The sequence below is a fragment of the Neophocaena asiaeorientalis genome, unplaced genomic scaffold, assembly GCF_003031525.2.
Source record: "Neophocaena asiaeorientalis asiaeorientalis breed wild unplaced genomic scaffold, Neophocaena_asiaeorientalis_V1.1 scaffold78, whole genome shotgun sequence".
Taxonomy (NCBI): Eukaryota; Metazoa; Chordata; class Mammalia; order Artiodactyla; family Phocoenidae; genus Neophocaena; species Neophocaena asiaeorientalis.
Window position 1 is genome coordinate 981598 of NW_020175018.1, and position 20571 is coordinate 1002168.

The 20571-nt window shown below is 55.0% G+C and overlaps 1 protein-coding gene across 1 annotated transcript in view; it reads left to right on the forward strand.

The window, feature by feature from the left end:
• The window catches only part of COL27A1 (collagen type XXVII alpha 1 chain), a 144170-nt gene that overhangs the window by 2338 nt on the left and 121261 nt on the right, over positions 1 to 20571 (forward strand). The window contains exons 3-5 of the mRNA XM_024762185.1: positions 5235 to 5305; positions 9456 to 11188; positions 19111 to 19164. Coding sequence (XP_024617953.1) covers positions 5235 to 5305; positions 9456 to 11188; positions 19111 to 19164 — 1858 coding nt within the window. The remainder of the gene's footprint in view (positions 1 to 5234; positions 5306 to 9455; positions 11189 to 19110; positions 19165 to 20571) is intronic.

The following is a 20571-nucleotide window of genomic DNA, read 5'->3' on the forward strand; positions in this document are numbered from 1 at the left end:
CCAGAAAGCACACTGCTGACTCATTTTCTCCAGAAGACCCTGTGCCAGGGCAGATGCCAGCGGTTGGGTAGAAAAGTGGTGCCAGGCAAGCGCCCCACAGTGGGGCCCAAGCTTTAGGTAAGTGGGCAGTGACACTGTTTGCGGCCCAGCCTCTGCCTCCCTAACCACTGCGGTGCCCCAAACCCTGCGCCCTCTGGCCCGCTGCGTGCCTCCTAGCTTTGCTCCCAGCCCAGCTTCCATGACACCGTTACGGAGCATCCCCGGCCTCTCTTTCGTTCCCCTTCCTCCCTGTACTCAGAACACTCTTCCTCCCTCGTGCTTCCGTAAGCCTGCCATCCGCAAGGCTCAACTCAACGGCCATCAGCACCCCTGATGCCGCACTGGAGGGGGCTTGCCCTCCAAATGTAACCCACGGTCTGTCCCTCCCTGAGCACACTCCGCCCATTACTTTGTTGGCATAGGCTCTTCCTCCCCCTCTGCGTTCAGGGACCCTCTGGATACCCCACAACCTGCCTGGCACACGAAAATGCCATTTCGGTTGATGGCGGAAATGGAAGCAAAACATAAACTCACACCCATGGGCAGAGAGGGCACTTCAGTCAAGCTGTGCGAATCCTGCCTCTGCCCTGTGAGCTGGGGCAGGCACCTCGTCTTTCTGCTTCTCCTTTTTCTCATCCCCCCAAACGGGCATCCTCATTCCCAGCCAGAAGGGTGTTTGTGAGTATTAGTGGGCCTGTGCTTGTAAAAGGCTTTTAGGGCGGGGCCTGGCATGTAGTAAGTGCTCAATAAATGGCAGCTCTTACTTATATCGTTATTCACTTCATCTTGAATGGATGTGTGAAACAACTGGAAAATTCTGGGCCGCATCCTATCCAGACAGATGCCCTGTCTGTGTTCCCATGGAAGAGGTGTAAGGTGTGAAGAAAGCCTGGGCGTGGCCAATTCATGGAGGCAGGTGGGACAGGTTCATCCCCCTTCTCTTCCTGTGGTCCTCTGGCTGCATCCTTCCCAGCTTGCTCCGTGGGATAACAGCCAAGCCCAGAGACCACGGGGCTGCTTTCCTTGTGTTTCTGTGCCCTGGGTCTCAGCTCAGAGCTCACAGTGGATGTTCAAGTTGTGTGGGTCTCTGAGCGCCTGTACATTCTCAGGTAACAAGGAAAGAGGAAAAACCATGCACACCAGCTGCAGGCTCTTGCCGGCCTCGTGGTCCAGGAGTAACCACGCTAGGTGTATTGGCAGAGGGCTTTTTGCAGGAGAAAGGAACACCTGGGTTCCCTTCTTGGAGGGCCGTGTGGCTGGGCTGTGTCTTCAAGGTCAGGCTCCCTAACTCGTGGCTCCCGTTTCGGCCGCCTTCTGCCGTCTCTGGCCGCTGAGCTCTGGTCTTCCCGACATTCTGGAGCCCTGGCTTCGCCCAGCCAAGGCCCACGAGTCAGCGGTGAAGAGAGAAGTCTGAAAGAACAAAGCTCTGAGCCAGTGCAGGCACTAAACGTTATTAGCAGTGGCCTAAACAGGATTGGAACGGGAGCAAATGAATCGGCAGGGCCTCCCTCTGGGAGCCAACTTTCCAGGCCTGGAGCTTACTTAGATGGCTGTTGGCTCCCCAGGCTGCATCTCTGTTCCTGTTGGTGAAGGCTGGGACTCTGATGTCTGGCAAGTAGGAAGTCCCTGTAAGTCTCCGATTTCTTCTCCATGGGAGACGAGTCAAGCGAAAAGGACTGTCTTCTAGGTGGTAGAGTCAGATGATGTGGGTCACTGACATGCCGTGTGGCTTTGGGCAAGTCACTTCCCCTCTCTGGGCCTCAGTGGCCCATCTCTATAAAGAGGGGCTGGGACTAGAGTCTGGCCTCTAAATGATCTCAAAGGACCTTCTCCCACTCTATACTCCCGTGCTATATACTTCGGCAGTTTCTGGGTCAAGTGCACACAGAATCCAGATCTGAGAGGGTCAGTTGCATTTGTTGAGGTGAATGAAAGGGAGACAAATATTTTTGTAACAGGCCTTTTCAGAGCCGAAATTCTCGAGTTAGAAACCGCGGTGTTAGGAAGCTTAATTGAAGAGAAGATTCCCATCCCATCTCCCCTGTGAGTCTTCTTTCTCCTGACCTTTAGGGATTACAGATATTGCCCCCAATACGTCCTCTTATTCTCTAGAGGGTGGTCACCTTGGCATAACCCCAGCAGGAAAAACTGACCGAGAAGGATGTGCGTGGTTCTTGCACCTTCTCCTCTCCACCTGGCCTCTCTTTATCAGCTTGGGGAGCGTCCTAAGAAGAGCTGATGTGACGACACAGGGAGAGACTCAAGGAGTGAGAGCTGGTGCCTGGAAAGGGCTGGGAAGAGAGGAGACCGGAAGGAAATGGAACAGAGACTAGTAAGGTTGCAGGAACACTGGAGAGCTAGGGGCAGTGTCTTCTGAGGAGGCATTCTCAGGAAAAATGAGTTCCCTGGTCCTCTACGTTCAGGCACTGCTGACCGACGGAAAGTGCAGTGAATTTCCTTATTGCAGACTTCTCAGAACCTTTGCTATGCAGCTGTGCTTTGGAACTACCAAGACTGGGATGTAGGAGATGGCTCTTCCCCACTACATCTGGCCACAGTTTCCTGGAGTAGCTACTTGGTGGGTGTGGGAAATAGTACTGAAGAGCTATGTCCCCAGAGTCTTCCCATGGTGACCTTGAGGAAGCACCTACCGTCCCTAGGCCTCAGTTTTTGTCAAATCCAAAGCTGCCTATGACTGTTCATCACGGCTGATGTGTCTGCCAGTTTGCTTCAAGCGGGCAGGTCATGCCAGGAGGGCCAGCCTCTACCCTTCTCCCGAGACAAGACCAGGGCCGCTAGGCACTGACCTTTAGTTACTGCTAGTGATGCGCTGGAGGTGAGGCCCGTGGAGGCAGGGAGGACAGGCCCTGTGTAAAAGGCATTCTCACAGCAGTGGCAGCAGATTGGAGAGGATGAGGAGGGAGCAAGGATTATCCAGGAGCATCCCTGGAAAATGTCAGAGGTGGGGTGGGCCTGCTGGAGTTAAAGCTTTGGGAAGATACTTTGTGAAGTCCAGAGTCCTGTAATACCAGGTAACATTCGTTCCTTCTGCAAAAATACTCTGAACACTTACTACATGCCTGCCAGGTGCTGGGAAAACAAGAGTGAATAAGACAGATGTGGTCCCTGCCCTGCAGGGACTTGGGCTAGAAAGGGAAACAGAGAAATAGACAATGACCACACATGGGATACCTGGTGACGTATGTGCAGCAGGCTCCGGGAAATGACACCCAGGCTAGAATCTAACACATGAGTGGAAACTGACCAGGCAAAAGAGTAGTGTCTAGAGCGCTTCAGATTAGCATGTGCAAAGGCCCAGAAGCGGGAGAAGGCTTTCAAGGGACCGTCAGCGTCTGAGTGCTGTTTGAGCTAGTTCACCTTATGCTCTGAGTAACTCTCAATTGAACAGCGCTTAAACAGTGAGGGGAGTTATTACCTCCCATATCAAGAGGCCCAAAGGAAAAGCAGTAATAGGGTTGGCCAATTCAGCATCTCAAGTGTCATCAGACACCCACTATTTTTCCATTCTGCCGTCCTCACACGCTCGTGCGGCTTGTTACCTCATGTGCACAAAATGGCTGCAGCAGCAGGTCCTCACTCAACAACATGCAAAGGCCAGAGGAAAACCTTTTCCATGTCCCTTTGAAATTCTTTCTTAGAGGCCCTGACAGGCATCCCTCACACCTCATTGGCCACCTTTGGGTCACATATGCATGCCTAAGCCAGTCACTAGCATGGCAGATTCCCAGAGTGGGCTTAGACTTATCCAGATTCATCCAGTATCCTCTGAAGTTCAGGTCTCCCTGAACTAGCAGAAAGGGGGATGGCTGTGGGTAGGTAACCATCAGTGTCTTCCACAGTGTCCAGGTCAGGATTACCATCGATCCTAATTGCAATTAAATTGGAGTACTTGGTATTAAATCAGAGGGTGTTTTCCAAGGCTCCCAGGGAGCTGGGAAGACCCCGGGACTCCAGACATCCACTCTGGCAGATGGGTTTCCTGGATTACATGATTCCCCAGAAGCACATCATCCTAGGCTTTCTCTTGGAAATGGATCCTGGGCCCACGTGTCCCAGCCTTTGCCCTCACCACCCGCCTGTCGGGGCTCTCTCTGCCTGCATCCTAGCTGGCCGACTCTGGCCACGTGCCGCCCTCCCCTTTGCCTGCCTCGGGATCAGATGCCCCGGTGGCTTCGGGTGTCGCCAGTGGCTGCTCCCACAGGAAGGTGAGATCGGATCACTGCCTCTGCCCATCTTGGCAGGATCCCCTGAGCAGAGCATTAACCCTTCCGGGCCCCAGAGTGCAGGGACAGCAGGGTTGGTCTAAGAATAAGAAGCACTTTGGTGGCTGGCAACAGGCCGAGCCCTTGACATGCATGAGCTCATTTAATCCTCACGCCTGACTTGCGAGATAGGGAGTGTCAGCCGAGTTGCAGAGGAGGAGACAGGCTCAGGGAGGCGGAGGGACTCATCCAGGGTCATACAGCTGGTAAGCAATGGGGCCAGGTTTGCACCCGTGGGGGCCTGACTCCCCGTCGTCTCCTCTTCTCTCCTTCCCTCTCTCCCATTTCCTATCAGCATGAAGCCGGTAGGCAGATGCCTTAGCACACACTGGTCCTGGCTGAGGGGTCTTCTCCTGCCCTCTGCCGTGAGTCTGGACACTGAGTTCTCATCTTTCCTGCCCTTTGAGAAGTTTACCTGTCATCTAAGCAGAGCAGTCTGGTCTTCCCACTGACCTTTCAGCCCTGGCTCTGCTGCCCACTGGGCCTCAAGATGTTGAGGCCACAGTACAGATGGAGAGACTGAGGCCCAGAGACGGGGAGTGGCAGGGGCTGTTCCCTCATTGCCCAGTGAGTCAGCGGCAGATTTTGAGCTGGACCCTGGGTCTCCTGACGGCCCAGGGCAGGGCTTCCTGCCTACTAGTTCCCGCCCGGTGACCTTGGTTTATTGATCTGTGAAAAGCGAGGTTGTGTTTGTACTGTGTAAGCAGGTCCTGCCCCAAGAGGCTGTGCCTGGACCCCCGGGAGCGTGGGCTGGTCCGACGGGGTCCTGGAGCCTGTGCCTCGCTTCCTGCCTCCCCTGGGCGGGACTGGGGTGGGACTGGGGCTGGGTGATCCACTCCCAACTCCCTGGCTGGACCTGGACGTGAGAGGTGGAAGCTGATGTCACATCTGCTTGTGTCTCCTGGTCTCTAGGGGGTTTCTCTTCACCTGGATCTTAGTCTCCCTTGCCTGTCACCTGGCTTCCACCCAAGGAGCTCCTGAAGGTAATTCTCTCTTCTCTTTGTCCAGGGGGAGAAAAAGGAGGACAGAAGGGATCTGAGAATGCAGGGGTAGGAGACATCAGTTCCCCTAATTGGAACTCAGTGCCTCGACTTTCTCATCAGTAGAATGGAGCCAGTCATTGGCAAATTTCTCTCCGTTTGATGTTTTGTGAAGGGCAGAAAGGGCTCAGTGCAGAAATGTGGAAAGGTGATGCTTTTGTTCCTCTCCGGGGCAGAATGTAAGTTACTTTGGGTCAGTAAGCTGCAGTTGTCCCTCTGTCCAATGGGTACCCCCAAGAAGTGCTGACAAGAGGCATGAAGGCTACAGCCATCACTGCCCACGCCTGTGATCCGCCCTCCCCTTCCCGTGAGATGCCGCTTTTTCCCGCTATCCCTGAGGAGCTGTCCAGGGGGCCCAGGCAGCGGGAGGCTGGCTACACCACTGCCCATGGAAACTGAAACGTCTCCCACATCTGTTTGTCAAGCGGCCACAATGCCACTTAAAATAGCAGCCCCTCCCCCTCCTCCACGCCCGCCCAGCACGGGCAGGCGGCCGGGCACTCCCAGAGCCCCTGTGGCCTGACCTGGCCACCGGGCGGGGATTGGGCCCCTGGAAGGGGAGGGCTGTGCCCGGAAGAGACTCCTGCTGCCCAGCCACATTTTGTGCAAATGTCATATTTTCCGAGCTTGCTCTTTCCGCCACAGAGTAGGTGAACAGCTGTCCAGAGTCCTGAGTCAGGCACTAGGGGGGTGGTGAGGAGAGGCTGGAGCAGTGTGGAGCCCGGTTTACGTAATAAAGGGATCTTGCTGCGGCCAGCTGGCCGGGTCCCTCCATCTTGGTTTTGGGCTGAATTCATTCCCCTGTCCCCCAGCTCCTCTCCCCTGATGGCATTCTGGATGTGTCTCCACCCTGCCTTCCAACCAGTCTAGGGGCTCCAGCGCAGGATAGGATAGCGTAGTGACGAAGGAAGGACAAAGACCCGGGGGCCAGCTGGGCCTTTTATTATAAGCTGTGTGACCTTGGGCAAGTGACTATCGCTCAGTTTTCTGACCCTCCTCTGTAAAATGGGGATAATAAACAGTACCCGCTGTATAAATGATTGAGAGAATAGAGAGAGATAACCCGTATAAAGCACATAGTAAGTGCTCAATAAATGTTAGTTCTTCTTACTATTGTTAATGATAACCTGACAAGTTTGGGCAAGAGCGGCCCTTCTCTATCCCCGTGGAGCCCACAGTGGTCAGAGGCTCCCGGAGGCTTAGCAGTGACCACCTCTGTCAGTTCCAGGTGGCAGAGTTGGGGACTTGGCCCCTGAGCTGCAGGTAGTGTACAGGGGAGGCCTGGAGACTGCCTGGTGTCAGCTTAAAAACCCACGTGGAGGGCTTCCCTGGTGGCGCAGTGGTTAAGAATCCTCCTGCCAATGCAGGGGACACGGGTTCGAGCCCTGGTCCGGGAAGATCCCACATGCCGCGGAGCAACTAAGCCCTTGCGCCACAGCTACTGAGCCTGCGCTCTAGAGCCCGTGAGCCACAACTACTGAGCCATGCGCCACAGCTACTGAAGCCCGCGTGCCCTAGAGCCCATGCTCCACAGCAAGAGAAGCCACCGCAATGAGAAGCCCGCGCACCACAACTAAGAGTAGCCCCCGCTCGCCACAACTAGAGAAAGCCCGTGTGCAGCAATGAAGACCCAATGCAGCAAAAAAAAAACAAAAACGAAAACAAAACCCCCCTGGAGAGGATGATAAGGGAAACCTCCTCGGTGCCACCTGGCCTGGCCGGTTGTCATCTTCCCTGAGGGAGCGCAAGCGGCTGTAAGTTGCAGGGTGCAGGGAGAGATGTGTGCAGGCCTGAGAGCCTCTCAGGGGCTGCCGAGGTGGGACAGGGGGCAGTGACTTTCTGTCATTACAAGTGGCTCCTCCCTTTTAAGTTGTTTATAGTGAGAAGTATCTCACGATAGTAAGAGGCTTTCAGTGATTAAACATATAAAGTATGCTACTACTCACAGTCCTTAAACAGTGTGGTTTATTTTAGCTTAGGACTTGGGGACAGACAGGTGGGAGAAAGGAGGAGTTTGAAGGGAGGTGAAGGCCCTCGGGTCCTAGGGAAGAATAAGAGTCTTCAATCCAAGCCAACGTGAAACAGCAGCCTACAGCTACAGAGTTCTTAGAACATTCTTAGCACTTTGTGGCCACCTCCAGGTCTGGTTTCCCTTGTCTTTCAGGCAGGGGAACTGAGGCCTGGGGGGCAGGAAGAGACTTGGCCAGAGGTACCTGATGCAGGGGTGGGTGAGGATAGATAATAAGGAAGACCTCCATTTCATCTCCCAACACCTCGATGAGGTAGGCACTCTTGCAGCCTCGTTTTACAGCAGAGAGAACGGAGGCTCAGGCTGGACTCACAGGTGCTCTTGTGTGGCTCTAAAGTCCAGCCTTCTGACTCCAGAGCCTGCTATGGAACCATTATGCTGCAATGTTACCAGCACTCAGGTTCTCAGCTTTTTCCAGCCCATTTATCTCTGTCCATCCACCTGTCCATCTCACAGGGGTTGACCTAGGGCTACTAAGAGCTGGTTGCGTTGAGCCCCGTGCACCCCCCTCTTACTCCAGGTGATGAGGGAGAGAACATTCCACACTCAGGGGTTAGGATGCTGAGCTCAGAGGAGGAGGCCTGAGGACCTTTCCCAGAACCCAGTTCCAGAGGTGGCCTCTCCTTTCCTGCTGAGATGGAGCTCCTGAGCAGGCTTCTGCAGACACTGGCAGCTCAGCCAACTGGAGGAGGTCGAATGACCCGACGAGAGGCAAGGTCAGGAAACCTTTCCATCAACACCCTGGAAGCCCTCCTTTTGCTCTGGCAAGCCCAGTCGGCATAATTACCAGGCGGATGTGACCTGGCCAGGCCACGGTCCCATGTCCAGACGCTTCGCCAGAGGACAGAGTTTGCAGGGATGCCTTGATTACTTCCTCTGCTCTGTCCAAGGCCACACAGGGAGGAAGGGAGTCATTGGAAATGTCCTCTGCCTTCTGTGTAGACAGCAGCTCCCCATGTCTGCTCCAGCCTGAGAGAGACTTTGGGGGTGGGAAGGAGACTGGGTGAAAACGATGGTGAAACTAGTCAGGTCCCCTGGACAGCCTTCCCAAGCTCCAGTGACATGAACATTCCTGTCGTTCCCTCACTTATGGGCCAGCTTCCTGGAGGATATGGCTTTCAAGGAAGAGAGAAGGGGAAACAAACCATGGTGGGCAGGCTCTTATACCCTTAGTTCTAGCATTTGGTGATTATCATTATGTTTAATATTAATAGCTCTCCTTCAAAAGTGCTAATTTTGTGCCAGGCATTTTTTTCCAAGTGCATTCTCATTTAATCTTCACAACGTCCTTCTGAGTTTGGTATTACTATTACCCCATTTAAAAGATGGGAAAACCGAGGCACTGAAGTCACAAGGCTAGTAGGTCGTGGGATTTGAACTCAGGAAGTTTGGCTCCAGAGTCTGTGTTTTTAGCCGCTACAGATGGTCCCTAACTTACAATGTTTCGATTTTATGATTTTTTGAGTTGATGATGGTGCAAAAGTGAAACCGTACTTCGAGTTTTTGATTTTGATCCTTTCCCAGGCCAGCGATATGCAGTATGATACTCTCTCGTGATGCTGGGCAGTGGCAGCCACAGCTCGCAGTCAGCCACAAGACCACGAGGGGAAACAACCAGTACACTTAAACCATTCTGAACCAGTACAACCATTCTGTTTCTCACTTATAGTATTCAACAAATTATGTGAGATATTCAGCACTTTGTTATAAAGTAGGCTTTGTGTGAGATGATTTAGCCCAGCTGTAGGCTAATGTAAGTGTTCTGAGCCTGTTTAAGGTAGGCTAGGCTAAGTCGTGATGTTCCGTAGGTTAGGTGTATTAAATGCATTTTTGACTTAGGATGTTTTCAACTTACCTTGGCTTTATCGGGATGTAACTGTATCATAAGTGGAGGACGGTCTGCACGTGCAGGATCACGTAGCCAGACGAGGGATTGGTTCCGACTCTGTGCTGTCAGCCACAGCCGTGGGGCAGCAGGTAGCAGCGGGTGGACTGTCCTCACCGTCTGTGCAGCCGGAAGCAGGCCCTGACTGTGTCCTCTCCCCATCTGCCCTCCCTCTCCAGATGTGGACGTCCTCCAAAAGCTGGGCCTCAGCTGGACGAAGGCAGCGGGCGGCCGGAGCCCCCCGCCCCCAGGGGTCATTCCGTTCCAATCAGGATTCATCTTTACGCAGCGGGCCCGGCTCCAGGCCCCCACGGCTGCCGTCGTACCTGCCGCCCTGGGCACAGAGTTGGCACTGGTGCTGAGCCTCTGCTCCCACCGGGTGAACCATGCCTTCCTCTTCGCCGTCCGCAGCCGGAAGCACAAGCTGCAGCTGGGCCTGCAGTTCCTCCCCGGCAAGACAGTCGTCCACCTGGGGCCCCGACGTTCCGTGGCCTTCGACCTTGACGTGCACGACGGGCGCTGGCACCACCTGGCCCTGGAGCTCCGCGGCCGCACCGTCACCCTGGTGACGGCCTGCGGGCAGCACCGGGTGCCTGTCCCGCTGCCTTTCCACAGGGACCCAGCGCTTGACCCTGAGGGCTTGTTCCTTTTTGGGAAGATGAGCCCACACGCAGTCCAGTTTGAAGGTGCCCTGTGTCAGTTCAGTATCTACCCCGTGACGCAGGTCGCTCACAATTACTGTACCCACCTGAGAAAGCAGTGTGGACAGGCTGACACGTACCGGCCCCAGCTGGGACCCTTCCTCCCCCGAGACTCTGGCACACCCCTCACCTTCCAGACCGACCTTGCCCTGCTGGGCCTGGAGAACCTGACCACTGCCACGCCAGCCCTGGCGTCACGGCCAGCAGGCAGGGGGCCCAGGGTGACTGTGGTGCCTGCCATGCCCGCCAAGCCCCTAGGGACCAGCAGCACAGGCCTGCACCAGCCCATCACAGGTGGAGGCCCAGCCCGGACCCTCCTGCCACCTGCCAGGCCGTCAGCCAGCGAAGGGCTGCCTCCCGTGCCCCCAGCCTCTCCCGCCAGTTCCACCAGGCCTGTCCAGCCACTGCAGAAGAGCACAGCCACCAAAATTCCCAAAAGTCACCCCACCAAACCTTCGGCCCCTTCTCCTTCGATTGCCCCTGTCAAAAGTCCCCGCCCCACCCGGAAGGCAGCTCCGCCTTCCTTCACAAAGGCAGCCCCCCCAACCAAGAAGCCGGTGCTACCCACTTCCCACCCAGTTCCTGACAAAGTCTCCTGTCCCACAGTAAAGCCGATCCAGAGGAACCCTGTAACGCCCAGACCCCCAGCACCCAGCACCCGGCCGCTACCTCCTGCTGCCAGCTCCTCTAAGAAGTCTTTTCCCCCAGTGGTCCAGGCGGAGGCCAAGATGAGCAGTCATGTCAGTGAGCTAGCCCCTGCCCGCACCAACACACACAGACCTCCCCGACCCGCCGTCCTGCCCCCATCACCTGCCCCCAGTCCTAGAGCTTCCGGGACTGATCGGCCACAGGCCACAGCGATGCCTCCCACCCTCGCTCCTGGTTCAGCTCCCACTGGAAGCAAGAAACCCACTGGATCAGAAGCCGCAAAGAAAGTCAGATCCAAGAGCAGCCCCTGGAAGCCCGTCCCTCTTAGACCTGGGAAGGCAGCCAAGGATGTCCCAGTTAACCATCTGACAACTGGGCCGAGCCCCAGGCAGCTGCGGCCCAGCCAGCAGACCACCCCGGCCCCGGTGCTGGCCGCGGCGCCATTCCTGTCCTCCAGCCCCCAGCCCATGAGCACTGGCTCTTCGTTCTTCCACCTGGTGGGACCCACACCTTTCCTGCTGCTGACGGGACCTCCGGGGCCCAAGGGAGACTGTGGTTTACCGGTAAGACTGGCTCGGGTGTGCCTGCTGCCTGGAGCTTGAGCGGGTGACTGGGGCAGGTAGGCAGTTGCTCCTGGTCAGGGCAGAGGAAGTGAAACAGCTTAGAGCAGGGAGCTGCTTACAGGCAGGGCCTTGACTCCATCCCGGGTCCCCCACGCCTCCACCTCGGCTGTATTCATGGTTGCACATCCTGCCCCAGATTTGTGATCCCCTGGGGTGGACTTGGGTCTGGTGGCCCCCTCCAGGTAAGAGCAAACCCTGGGCTTTGGTTAACCCAGGCCCCAAGTCACTCTTTGCTAGCCTCACTGTAAAGGTTGAGCGGCTTAAGGAAAACCACGAACTGACTGGCCCCAGGTAACGCAGTCCCCAAAGGCCTGAGCCCTGGAACAGGGTTCCTCCAGCTCACCAGCTTGTCTGCGAGTTTCAGGCAAAGGTCACACGTGGGTAGGGCTGAGTGTGTTTTCTTTTGCACGTGCAGCATTGTTTACAAATGTTTAATAAGTTATTAATATTTTTTTAAATGTGAGAGATTTCTTCTAAAAGACTGGGTGACCGGCTTTTCTTGGAAGAGGGAGAGATGCAGTGGCCCGTGGGCTGCGGCTGTGTCAGGGCTGCTGCTTTAGACAGGACAGCACCCCCTCCTGTGTGTGCCTGTCCACACGTCTCCTGCTTGGCCTTCAAACCCAGTCCTTTCATCTTGTTTCTGTTACCTGCCTGGCTCCTGTAGACATTTGATTTGTGGCCCCTGGTAGAGGAGTTCGGGGTGAGGAGGGTCAGAGTGAGTCCAAGCAGTCAAGGAAGAGAGAAAGAACCTTCCACGTGCAGGAAACGGTCTCAGGGTCGATGCCTCCGGCATGCCTGGGACTGTCTCCAGGGGCAGCGACCTTTCTGCAGCTGGAGGCCAATTCCTCCGGGTGGGGAATGATAAGATGGAGTTTCCAGAAAGCTCGGGCCTCTGCTCTGTTCTTCCTTGGAGATGACCACCGTGTGGGTTCCTCCTTCCCGGGGCTGGATCGCCCACCAGGCTCCGTGCTTGGGGTTAGGCTCCCCACAATGTGGAGACAGTGGCAGATACTGGGAATTCCCAGGCCTTACAAACACACTTAATGAGTTTTAATAATCATTAGGAATAATATTTATTCAGCCTGTCTCCAAGGGCACCGAGAGCCCGTTTTTATTATAACCATATTGTAGAACTTACGGAAATTGTATGCATTGCTTTGCAATTATGTCAACATTCTGCTCAAGTCCCGTGCTCTGAACTTGGCAGGGTATGGAGTGGGGAGCTGAGCGAAGCAGGAGAAACGCTTTTCACCCCTCCAGGCTACCCAGTCCTACTCAGGCACCAGGTACCTTTGGCCTGTGATAGCTCAGCTTCCCAAGCTGTGGAGGGGTTGGCCTCACTGGCTGTGAGGTCAAAGGGGGTGAAAGGTCCCCCCGCCGAGTGGAGGAGGCCAACCCTGTCCCCCAAGGCTGTGTGTGACGTGGAATGCGGGAGGCCGTGTCCAAGCCAGCAGAACTGGAGCAGAAGCAGGCGTTCAGGGTGTAGACTCTGCCGCTGGGCCTTTCGGGTGCCTGAGCCTCGTACTTTCCTCCTGGGCTTTGGTGATGTGGGTCAGCAGGAGGTGAGGCCTCCCGCCAGATCTGGTCTTGAACTTCCCCCCTTATCAAAGAAGGTGCTGGAGTTGACCTGTTCAGGGGATGGGTGCTCAGGGACCATTCAGTTTACCCTCATCATTGGGCGGGTAAGGAGCCTAGACACTGTGTCCAGAAAGGGCCAGGATTCGCTCAGAAGCCACACAGCACGTGGGAGGCAGAGCTGAAGTGTACGCCCCAGCTCCAGACTCCAAGATCAGCACATTCCAGTCCCCGCCCCCCCACCCCCACCCCCGAGTGTCTGCTCTGAGACCCTAGGACTCAGGGCTGAGAGGCTGAGGGCTTCAGCGCTGTGTCAGGCCCTGTCCTTGGTCTCAAGTGAAGAGTTCAATGTCTAAAAAATCTTCTGTTTCTATACCTATCACGTTCATGAGTTACTTCCACACACGTGGCATCTCCCTTTAGGACCTTGTAGAAACTGATCCAGGAGGGTAGGATGTGTGCACTAACCCCTCCTCTACAGATGAGAGGACCAGGGTTGGGGAGACAAAAGACTTGGCCAAAGGCACGCAGCATGTTCTTGCAGGAGGACCTGGGATGCAGCTTCAGCGAGGACCATGGCTCTTCCTCCTTCTCCAGCCCAGAACAGATGAGGGCAAGAGGGAAGACATCAGTGTGCCCGGGTGCCATCCTGCCTCATGTCCCGTGCTATCCCCTAATCCCACCCTCCCCCCGGCTCGGAACCTAGTCTCACTCCAGTAGGAACCAAGAAGCTTCTAGAAGCTTTGTCCAGTCCGCTGTGGCAAACTGGTGGCGAACTGGTCATTTATATTTCACCAGATATCAGAAATTATTCATTGAGGTGGCATCTTTGAACAGCAGTGACAAGAACTCGTGTTCCTTCTGTTTTCTCTTATCCCCATCCCAAACCCTCAGATACATTCAGGATCTAACCCCAGCAGAGCAGAAGCTGTGTTGCGCGGGACATGGGGCTTAATTGTCCCCAGTCTGGGCACATGCAGACCTGGGTTTAAATCCTGGCTCCACTCCTTACTAGCTCTGCGGTCCCAACCCACTCTAAGCTTTGGTTTCTGCAGATGGTAATAGCTCCCAACTCCTGTGAGGAAGCCAGTTGAGGAATCTCCAGGGCTGCCTTGGAGTTTTCGATTTGCTGGGTGATTTGGGGAACTTCTTTCCTCTCCCTGGGACTGTCTCCCCTCTATGACCCAGTGTTGGGAGAGCTCCCTTCTTAGAAATGACTGCAGGACCTTTCAGAGCCTGAGAGGGTGTTCAAGGCTGTGTCTGGCCAGTTCTGCATGGTTCTCGAGGGGCACGGGACAGACTGGCAGAGGCTGAGGCAGAGCTGAGGGCCCAGGCCTGCCAGGAGTTGTAGCACTGCGGGAGGGAGCTCTGTGGGAGCCCCAGGAGCAGGGGGAACATGGAAAAGCTGAGCTTGGCCCCGGGTGACTAGGGGTGGGGAAGCTGTGGTTCACAGAGGCTGCACAGAAGCTGCACAGAAGCCCCACGCCCAGGAGGAGGCGAGTCAAGGCCTTATTTATTCACGATCAGGCTGCTAGCATTTGCACGCCCTTGCACTTTTTCCAAGCGTCACCTCGGGGAGACCCGGCCGAGCGCCTGGCCCACAGCGGATGCTCCATGACTATCTGGGAGATGAATGAAGGAATTTGATCCTTACGGAAAACAGGTTGTCCTGACACGCAGGCCAGGCTCTTTGAGGTTACACAGATCTTTGCTGCCGGTGGGGTAAGGAGGCGCTTGTAGTGCAAGAGCACACAGACTTTGGATTTGGAATGACCTGGGTTTGAACCATTCCCTTATCCAGCCATCTTTTCATGCTTTCAACAAATGTTGACTGAGTGCCTTCTAAGTACTAGGTGCTGTGTGACCTTTGGCAAGTCACTTAACCTCTCTGAACCTCAGTTTTTGGCCTCTGTAAAACAAGGTTATGGTACCACCTACCTTTCCAAAGTTGTGTGGGTTGTCTGAGATGAGAGGCGTAAAGCACCCAGCTTTAGAATATGGGTTCCAGTGGATGTGTGTGGCTGACTGTTGATGTGCAAATGGTTGAGGTAGGGGCATTGTTGCCCTAAGAGAACCAAGAGGTTCTGGCACAGGAGGGCCTTCATGCCGTTGGCAGTTAGGAATCAGGGCTAGATCTTGAGCAATTCACCCCTTACACTGGTATCATCTAGAATCCAAGAAAACGGAGGGGCATTTTGCTTTGTCTTTGCATGTGATTTTTGAGCTCCTGCTGCGTGCCAGGCTCTGTGCTAAGCAGTTTGTGTGCTGTGTCCTGTGACCCCAGGCAGAGAACAGGGTAATCGAGGAGAGTTTAAGGAAGGCATTATTTACAGAGGTGTTGGCATCATCAAAGGAATCAACAGGGGCTGGAGAAGCACATGGGGTCCAACGTGAATTACAAGGGGAGGGGAAGGTGTTGCTAGAAGCCAGTGAGAGTTAAAGCATGAACAGGGGTCTCGGACAGGAGCTGGGACCAAACTATAGCACAGCAAGGAGGGAGCAGGGAGAGAAATACCCCACCCACCCTCTCCTTTTACTAGAAGAAGAAGTTTCTTGCTGGGGCCTCCCATTGACCAAACTCAGCCAGAAGCAGAGAGCAGGGAAGCCTGGCAGTGCAGCCTGTAGAGGTCAGCTTCCCAGGGCACAGAATGGATCTGGGGAGCAAATGGAGAATAACCAGCACGCGTATACATTATCTTGGGGGAAAAAAAAAAAGGGTATTGTATTCCTATTTTACAGCTGGGAAAACTGAGACCCAGAGGCATAGGGAGATGAGGTAATCTGCTCAAGGCCTGTCCCAGTAGGCCCTTCCCTAGGACAGAGACTGGGGAAAGCTCAGTGCCCTTTGGGCTAGCCTTGGGAATAATCGTGAGCTCAGATAGTTAGAGATGGGAGGGCCTTTTGAGATCTCCTGCCTCCCCCACCAGGCAGCGGGCACTGAGCAGAGGCCCAGAGAGTGAAAGGTCATTGCTCAGGGTCACCTGGCTGTTAGCAGCTCACTCAGGACTGGACTCAGGTCTCCCAGATCCCAGGCCTGCGAAACCTCTCCTTGCCTGCTGCCAGGGGCCATGCCAGCCAGGACTTACTTCCTTCTGCAAGGCTTGGCAGGCGGGCTATTGCAGCTGGACACAAGGGTGGACTTGTTCCGGGGGATGGGGTTCCCCTAGGCCTGACTGTTGGGAGGCCAGGACCCTTGGGGGAAGCCCAGAGCGGCTGCTTGGTTGTTTCCATGGCTCTGTTTCCGTGAGCCCCGAGCCCAGGCCTCGTCCACCTCCCCCAGACAGGCCTGCAGCCCCCGCTCCCCTCCCCCTCAGCTCCAGGCCCTCTCAGAGGCCCCGTTGTTTGCAGCGTGGAGTGGAAAAATCCCACCCTGGCCTTGTGAATCATCCCGGAGTCACCCGCTCAGGCTTCAGGCCCTGGAAAGAAATGGCAGCATTTTTCCACTACACGGTGAGCAGGCAGGGTCTCGGATCAAGCGAGAAGGGCAGGGGGCACCCAGCCTTGCTGCGTGTGGGAGGGTCAGGCCTGCCTGGGGCCGCAGCTGGGCTGCTGGGCTGCCATGTCGAGGAGTCCTGCTGTGAACTGACATCACCAGGCGGGGCCGTGGGTCCTGCCTGGCACTTAGAGTCTGTTTTGCAGATGTCAAGGATGAGGTCAGACTCCAGGCTGGATGCCCCCGTTTCTGGGGCAGGAGAAGTGCCAAGAGGGTGTGTCCAGGCCACTGCAGTGGTGGCTGTCCCAGGGTCCACCAGGGAGCTACACCCCACGGAGACTGTCTCTCCCTGGAGCCCTGCACCAGCCTTCACCCCTCTGGGCCTTGGCCACCTTCTCTGGGAGATGGACGTGATCTCACCGTTTCTCTCCCACTGGAAAACCTAGAGGAGGAAATCACCACAGAAATTCAGGGAACGCCAGGGTTGGGAAGGTTCTGGGATAGTCATTTCACAGATGCCCACACAGGGGAAGGGACTTACCCAAGGTTACACACCTAGTCACAATGCACCTGGCCGAGATTGTCTGTGAGGAAGCTGCCCAGGATAAGAGAACAAGTCAAATGATCCTTGGTTGAATCCAGGATCTACCTGTTAGCTGTGTGGCCTCGAGCAAATCACTTTGCCTCTCCGAGCCTCTCTGTGGTTTCTCATCCGTGAAAAGGGTTCAGTCATGATAAAGACACCTGCAGTAATGCTTGGCCTCGGAACCCTGCACTTCCCCTTGATTCTGGGTCACCTGGAAGAATAGGGCCGAGAAGGACCTTCTAGGAAGGGAAACCTTTTGCTCTCCCCCCAAACGGATGCTGAGGAAGGTGACTTAAAATTTTGAGTTGGGGAGTTTCCAGCAGCTTGCTTAACAGAAACAGCACTAACTTTCTGGGCGTTAACTGTGTACCAGGCACTAGGATTTGCACTTTTTACAGATTACCTGTCAGCTAGGTGCTGGTACAGCCTCATTTTACAGTTAAGGAATGAAGCCTTGGAGGCTGGAGGGAGCTGGCCCAAAGCTACACAGCTAGTAAGAGGGGGCGTCCAGTGTGGACCCAGACCCCTGTCTTATACTGTGTTCTACTGCTTCCCAGGGAGGAGCAGAGAGTAGGCTGGCCCTGAATCTCAAACCCCCCAGAGGTAGATAAAAGACTAGAAACTGTCCACCCAGCCCCTGGGCTCTGGATGGAAGGAATGCTGCCTGCTGCCAGTTTGGCCAGAGGTACCTGGAGGCTCAGATGGCCAGGACTTGCTCTAGGTCACGCAGCAGCCTCCCTCCCTCCGGCCGGGGCTCTTTCTAGTGACCCTGGGGCCTTGGTACCCATACCTGCCTGTCTGGATCACTCTTCTGATTTTTATTTATGGACGAGCGAGCACATGGTGTTCACAGACCAGAACTGTGAATCAAGGCTGCCCAGCGTGAGATCTGGATTAATTACCAGCCGAATCATACTGGGTTTTCAACACCGATTTTAACTCTGGGCAGGAAACCTGGAATCTCGTTGATGGTTATTTGAAACAAATGAATTCCCCAGGCCTCACACATCCTTGAAAGCCTGGCTTCCTTTGAAGGCTGTGTTCAGTTCTTTACATCAGGCACTTAGTTAATCCTCATTCACTCCTTTGGGGTAGACAGGGCAGTAGCTGTGGTAAAGGAGAACAGTGGAGACTCAGGCTGAAAGCCTTGCACCAAGTCTCCAGCTATTAAGTGGCAAGACCAGGATTTGAACAAAGGTCAGACTGCAGTTTAGTAAGTCTGCTGGGCTGACTGGCTTCCTATGGGGAGGGAAGAGAGGTGAGGCCAGACAGGTGCTCCCTGAATGCCATGATGCGGGGTTAGGCCCGTCTTACGTGGGAAATGGGGAGCCATTGAATGTTGTTGAGCAGGGGGAATGCCTTGGGAAGGTGAACCAGGCTGTGTGGAGGAAGACTGGAGGGGGGAGAGGGTGGAGGCAGGGAGACAAGTGAGCGGGCTGTTGCATGTTCTCAGGGCGTGGTGATGAAGGTTGGACCCGGCTGTGACCACCGGAATAGATGGAACATTTGAGTGATGATTGCATAGTAGGCATTGTGTTATATGTTTACCATCTCATTTCATCCTCGCGATAATCCAATGAGGAGGGCGTTATTACTCCATTTTATAGGCACAGGGTGGTTAAGGAACTTGCCCAAACCCAGCTGGTAGGTGGTAGCACTGGGATTTGAACCCAGGCCTGTCTGATGCAGCAGTCTTTGCTTACACCCTTTATGCTACACTGCCTCTCCGTGGTGCAGAGATGCTGGTGTGACCTTGGACAAGTCCCTTCTCTGCTGAGGCTCTGCAGATAACTTGGCTGAACTCTGAGCTCTCTTGCTGTTTTATTTTATCAAACATTTGGCTGGGCCTTGGGGAGAGAGAGATGACTCATATCCCACTAGTTCCTTGGAGGAGACCATGGTCTAGTGGGAGCAACGGGCTTCTAAGCAGATAATTTCCCAAATATAATACAGTGGCTTTTAAAGCAGAGGGCAAGAGAGGGCTTGGCCCAACTTAGGAGAGGGATCAGGGAAGGCTTCCTGGAGGAGGCGACACCCTAAGTTAGTTGAGTGATAAAAGATGAGCGCTTCAAAGACCAAGAAACAGCAGCTGCAATGGCCTGAAAGCCCCAAAGAGCATGCATTCCTCAGGTAGGTACCTCAAGGGATCCCTCTTCTCAACCATAGGGTTTCCATGCCCAGAGCTCTGGATAGGTTTGTTGAATGACTACATGATTCCATTCTCTTCTGCCACTGGGCACTGATGCTGTCTTCTTGCTTTTTATTCAGGGTCCCCCTGGGCTGCCTGGGCTCCCTGGACCTCCTGGTGCACGGGGTCCTCGGGTAAGTGATCACGCGCTGTCCTTTTGAGTTGTGGTAGGCTCTGTGTCCTGTACCCCATCGCCCCTGAAGTCTCTTGCTGTGTGTCCTCATGCTGCCTGGCACCCATTTTCCACTTTGTCCGTTGGAGTGGGCGTAGGGCTCTTAGAGGGCACTGTGTGGCCAGACGGGCATGGGACAGTGAGAACCTCTTGAAGAGTCTGTGCTGTCTATTGTGGGTATCACCCTTGGCAGCCTGGAGTGGAGAAGGGGTTTCTGCCCATCCCCTCAGCTGACGGGCTTTAGTGTTTGTCTAGGAAGAAAGCTGACTTGGGAGAGCATGACACTCGCATCCATCTTCCCATCTCTGCTGGGCCAACCTGGGGTAGCGATGCTGACATAGGCAACCAGATGGGCTGTGCCAGGGACGGGGTGAGCTTCCCATGCTGAGAGGTTCAACCAAAGTCTGGAGAATGGCTTGGCAGGGCTTTGGTGGCTGGTACGAGCTAGCCGGAACCTCGGAGTGAAAAACAGCTCTGGTTTGTTATGCCTGGCATGTCACTTAATGCTGGCTTATTTGATCCCCTCTCCTTCCAGGACCCCCATGGGCCAGTGTGACCACTCTCATTTTAGGGATGAGAAAACTGAATTACTAGGAAACGGAAGAGCTAGGACTGAAACCCAGGCTCTTAACCATATAATACTGGGACTCTTAGGGGTCCTCTTGGAGAGAAATCTGTCGTTTTCCCAAGAGGGCTCAGACCCATGGCGCCTGGCATCTGTGCCCAGGCTGAATCAGCCTTTCCCACGCTGGGGCCCTGGCGAGGCCCTGGCAGAGATAGCTGCCTGGGGCATATTTTTAGCTCTGAGCCCAGAGGATGGTTCTGGTTATGCAATTACTCGAGCCCTAGTTCCCTCCAGACCTGGCCCTGTGCTCCCTGGGCCCAGGGCTCTGGAATCTGCTGTCTGAAGTGGCATTTCCTCCTGGCTTTGGAGTCTCCATGGGGCACTTGCCCAGAGCTGGGGACCACAGAGGTATCATGGACAATGCTGGCCAAGGGACCTTGTAGCCTGGGACCAGGATGAGGCCCCTGGACGTAGCAGTCTGCCTGGGCCTCCCAACTCCTCCTGAGCCCCTAGCCTCTGTGCCTTTGTTTGGACTGTCCTCTTGACCCGGCATGTCCTCCTTGGCAAATTCCTCCTCCATCCATAGCTCAGATCAAATGCCGCCTCCTTTTCTGATGATCACCTCCTTCTTGGCGCTCCTGCGGCACTTAACTGCCCCTCCGGCTGGCATGGATCCCTTTGTAAAAGCTCACACTGAACACTGAACTCTGTCACCTGGGTGGCGTATGCAGGATCTCATCCCATCTTCCCAGCCTTCCCGATAAGTAAGTTCCAATACCATCCCCATTTTACAAGTGAGGAAAC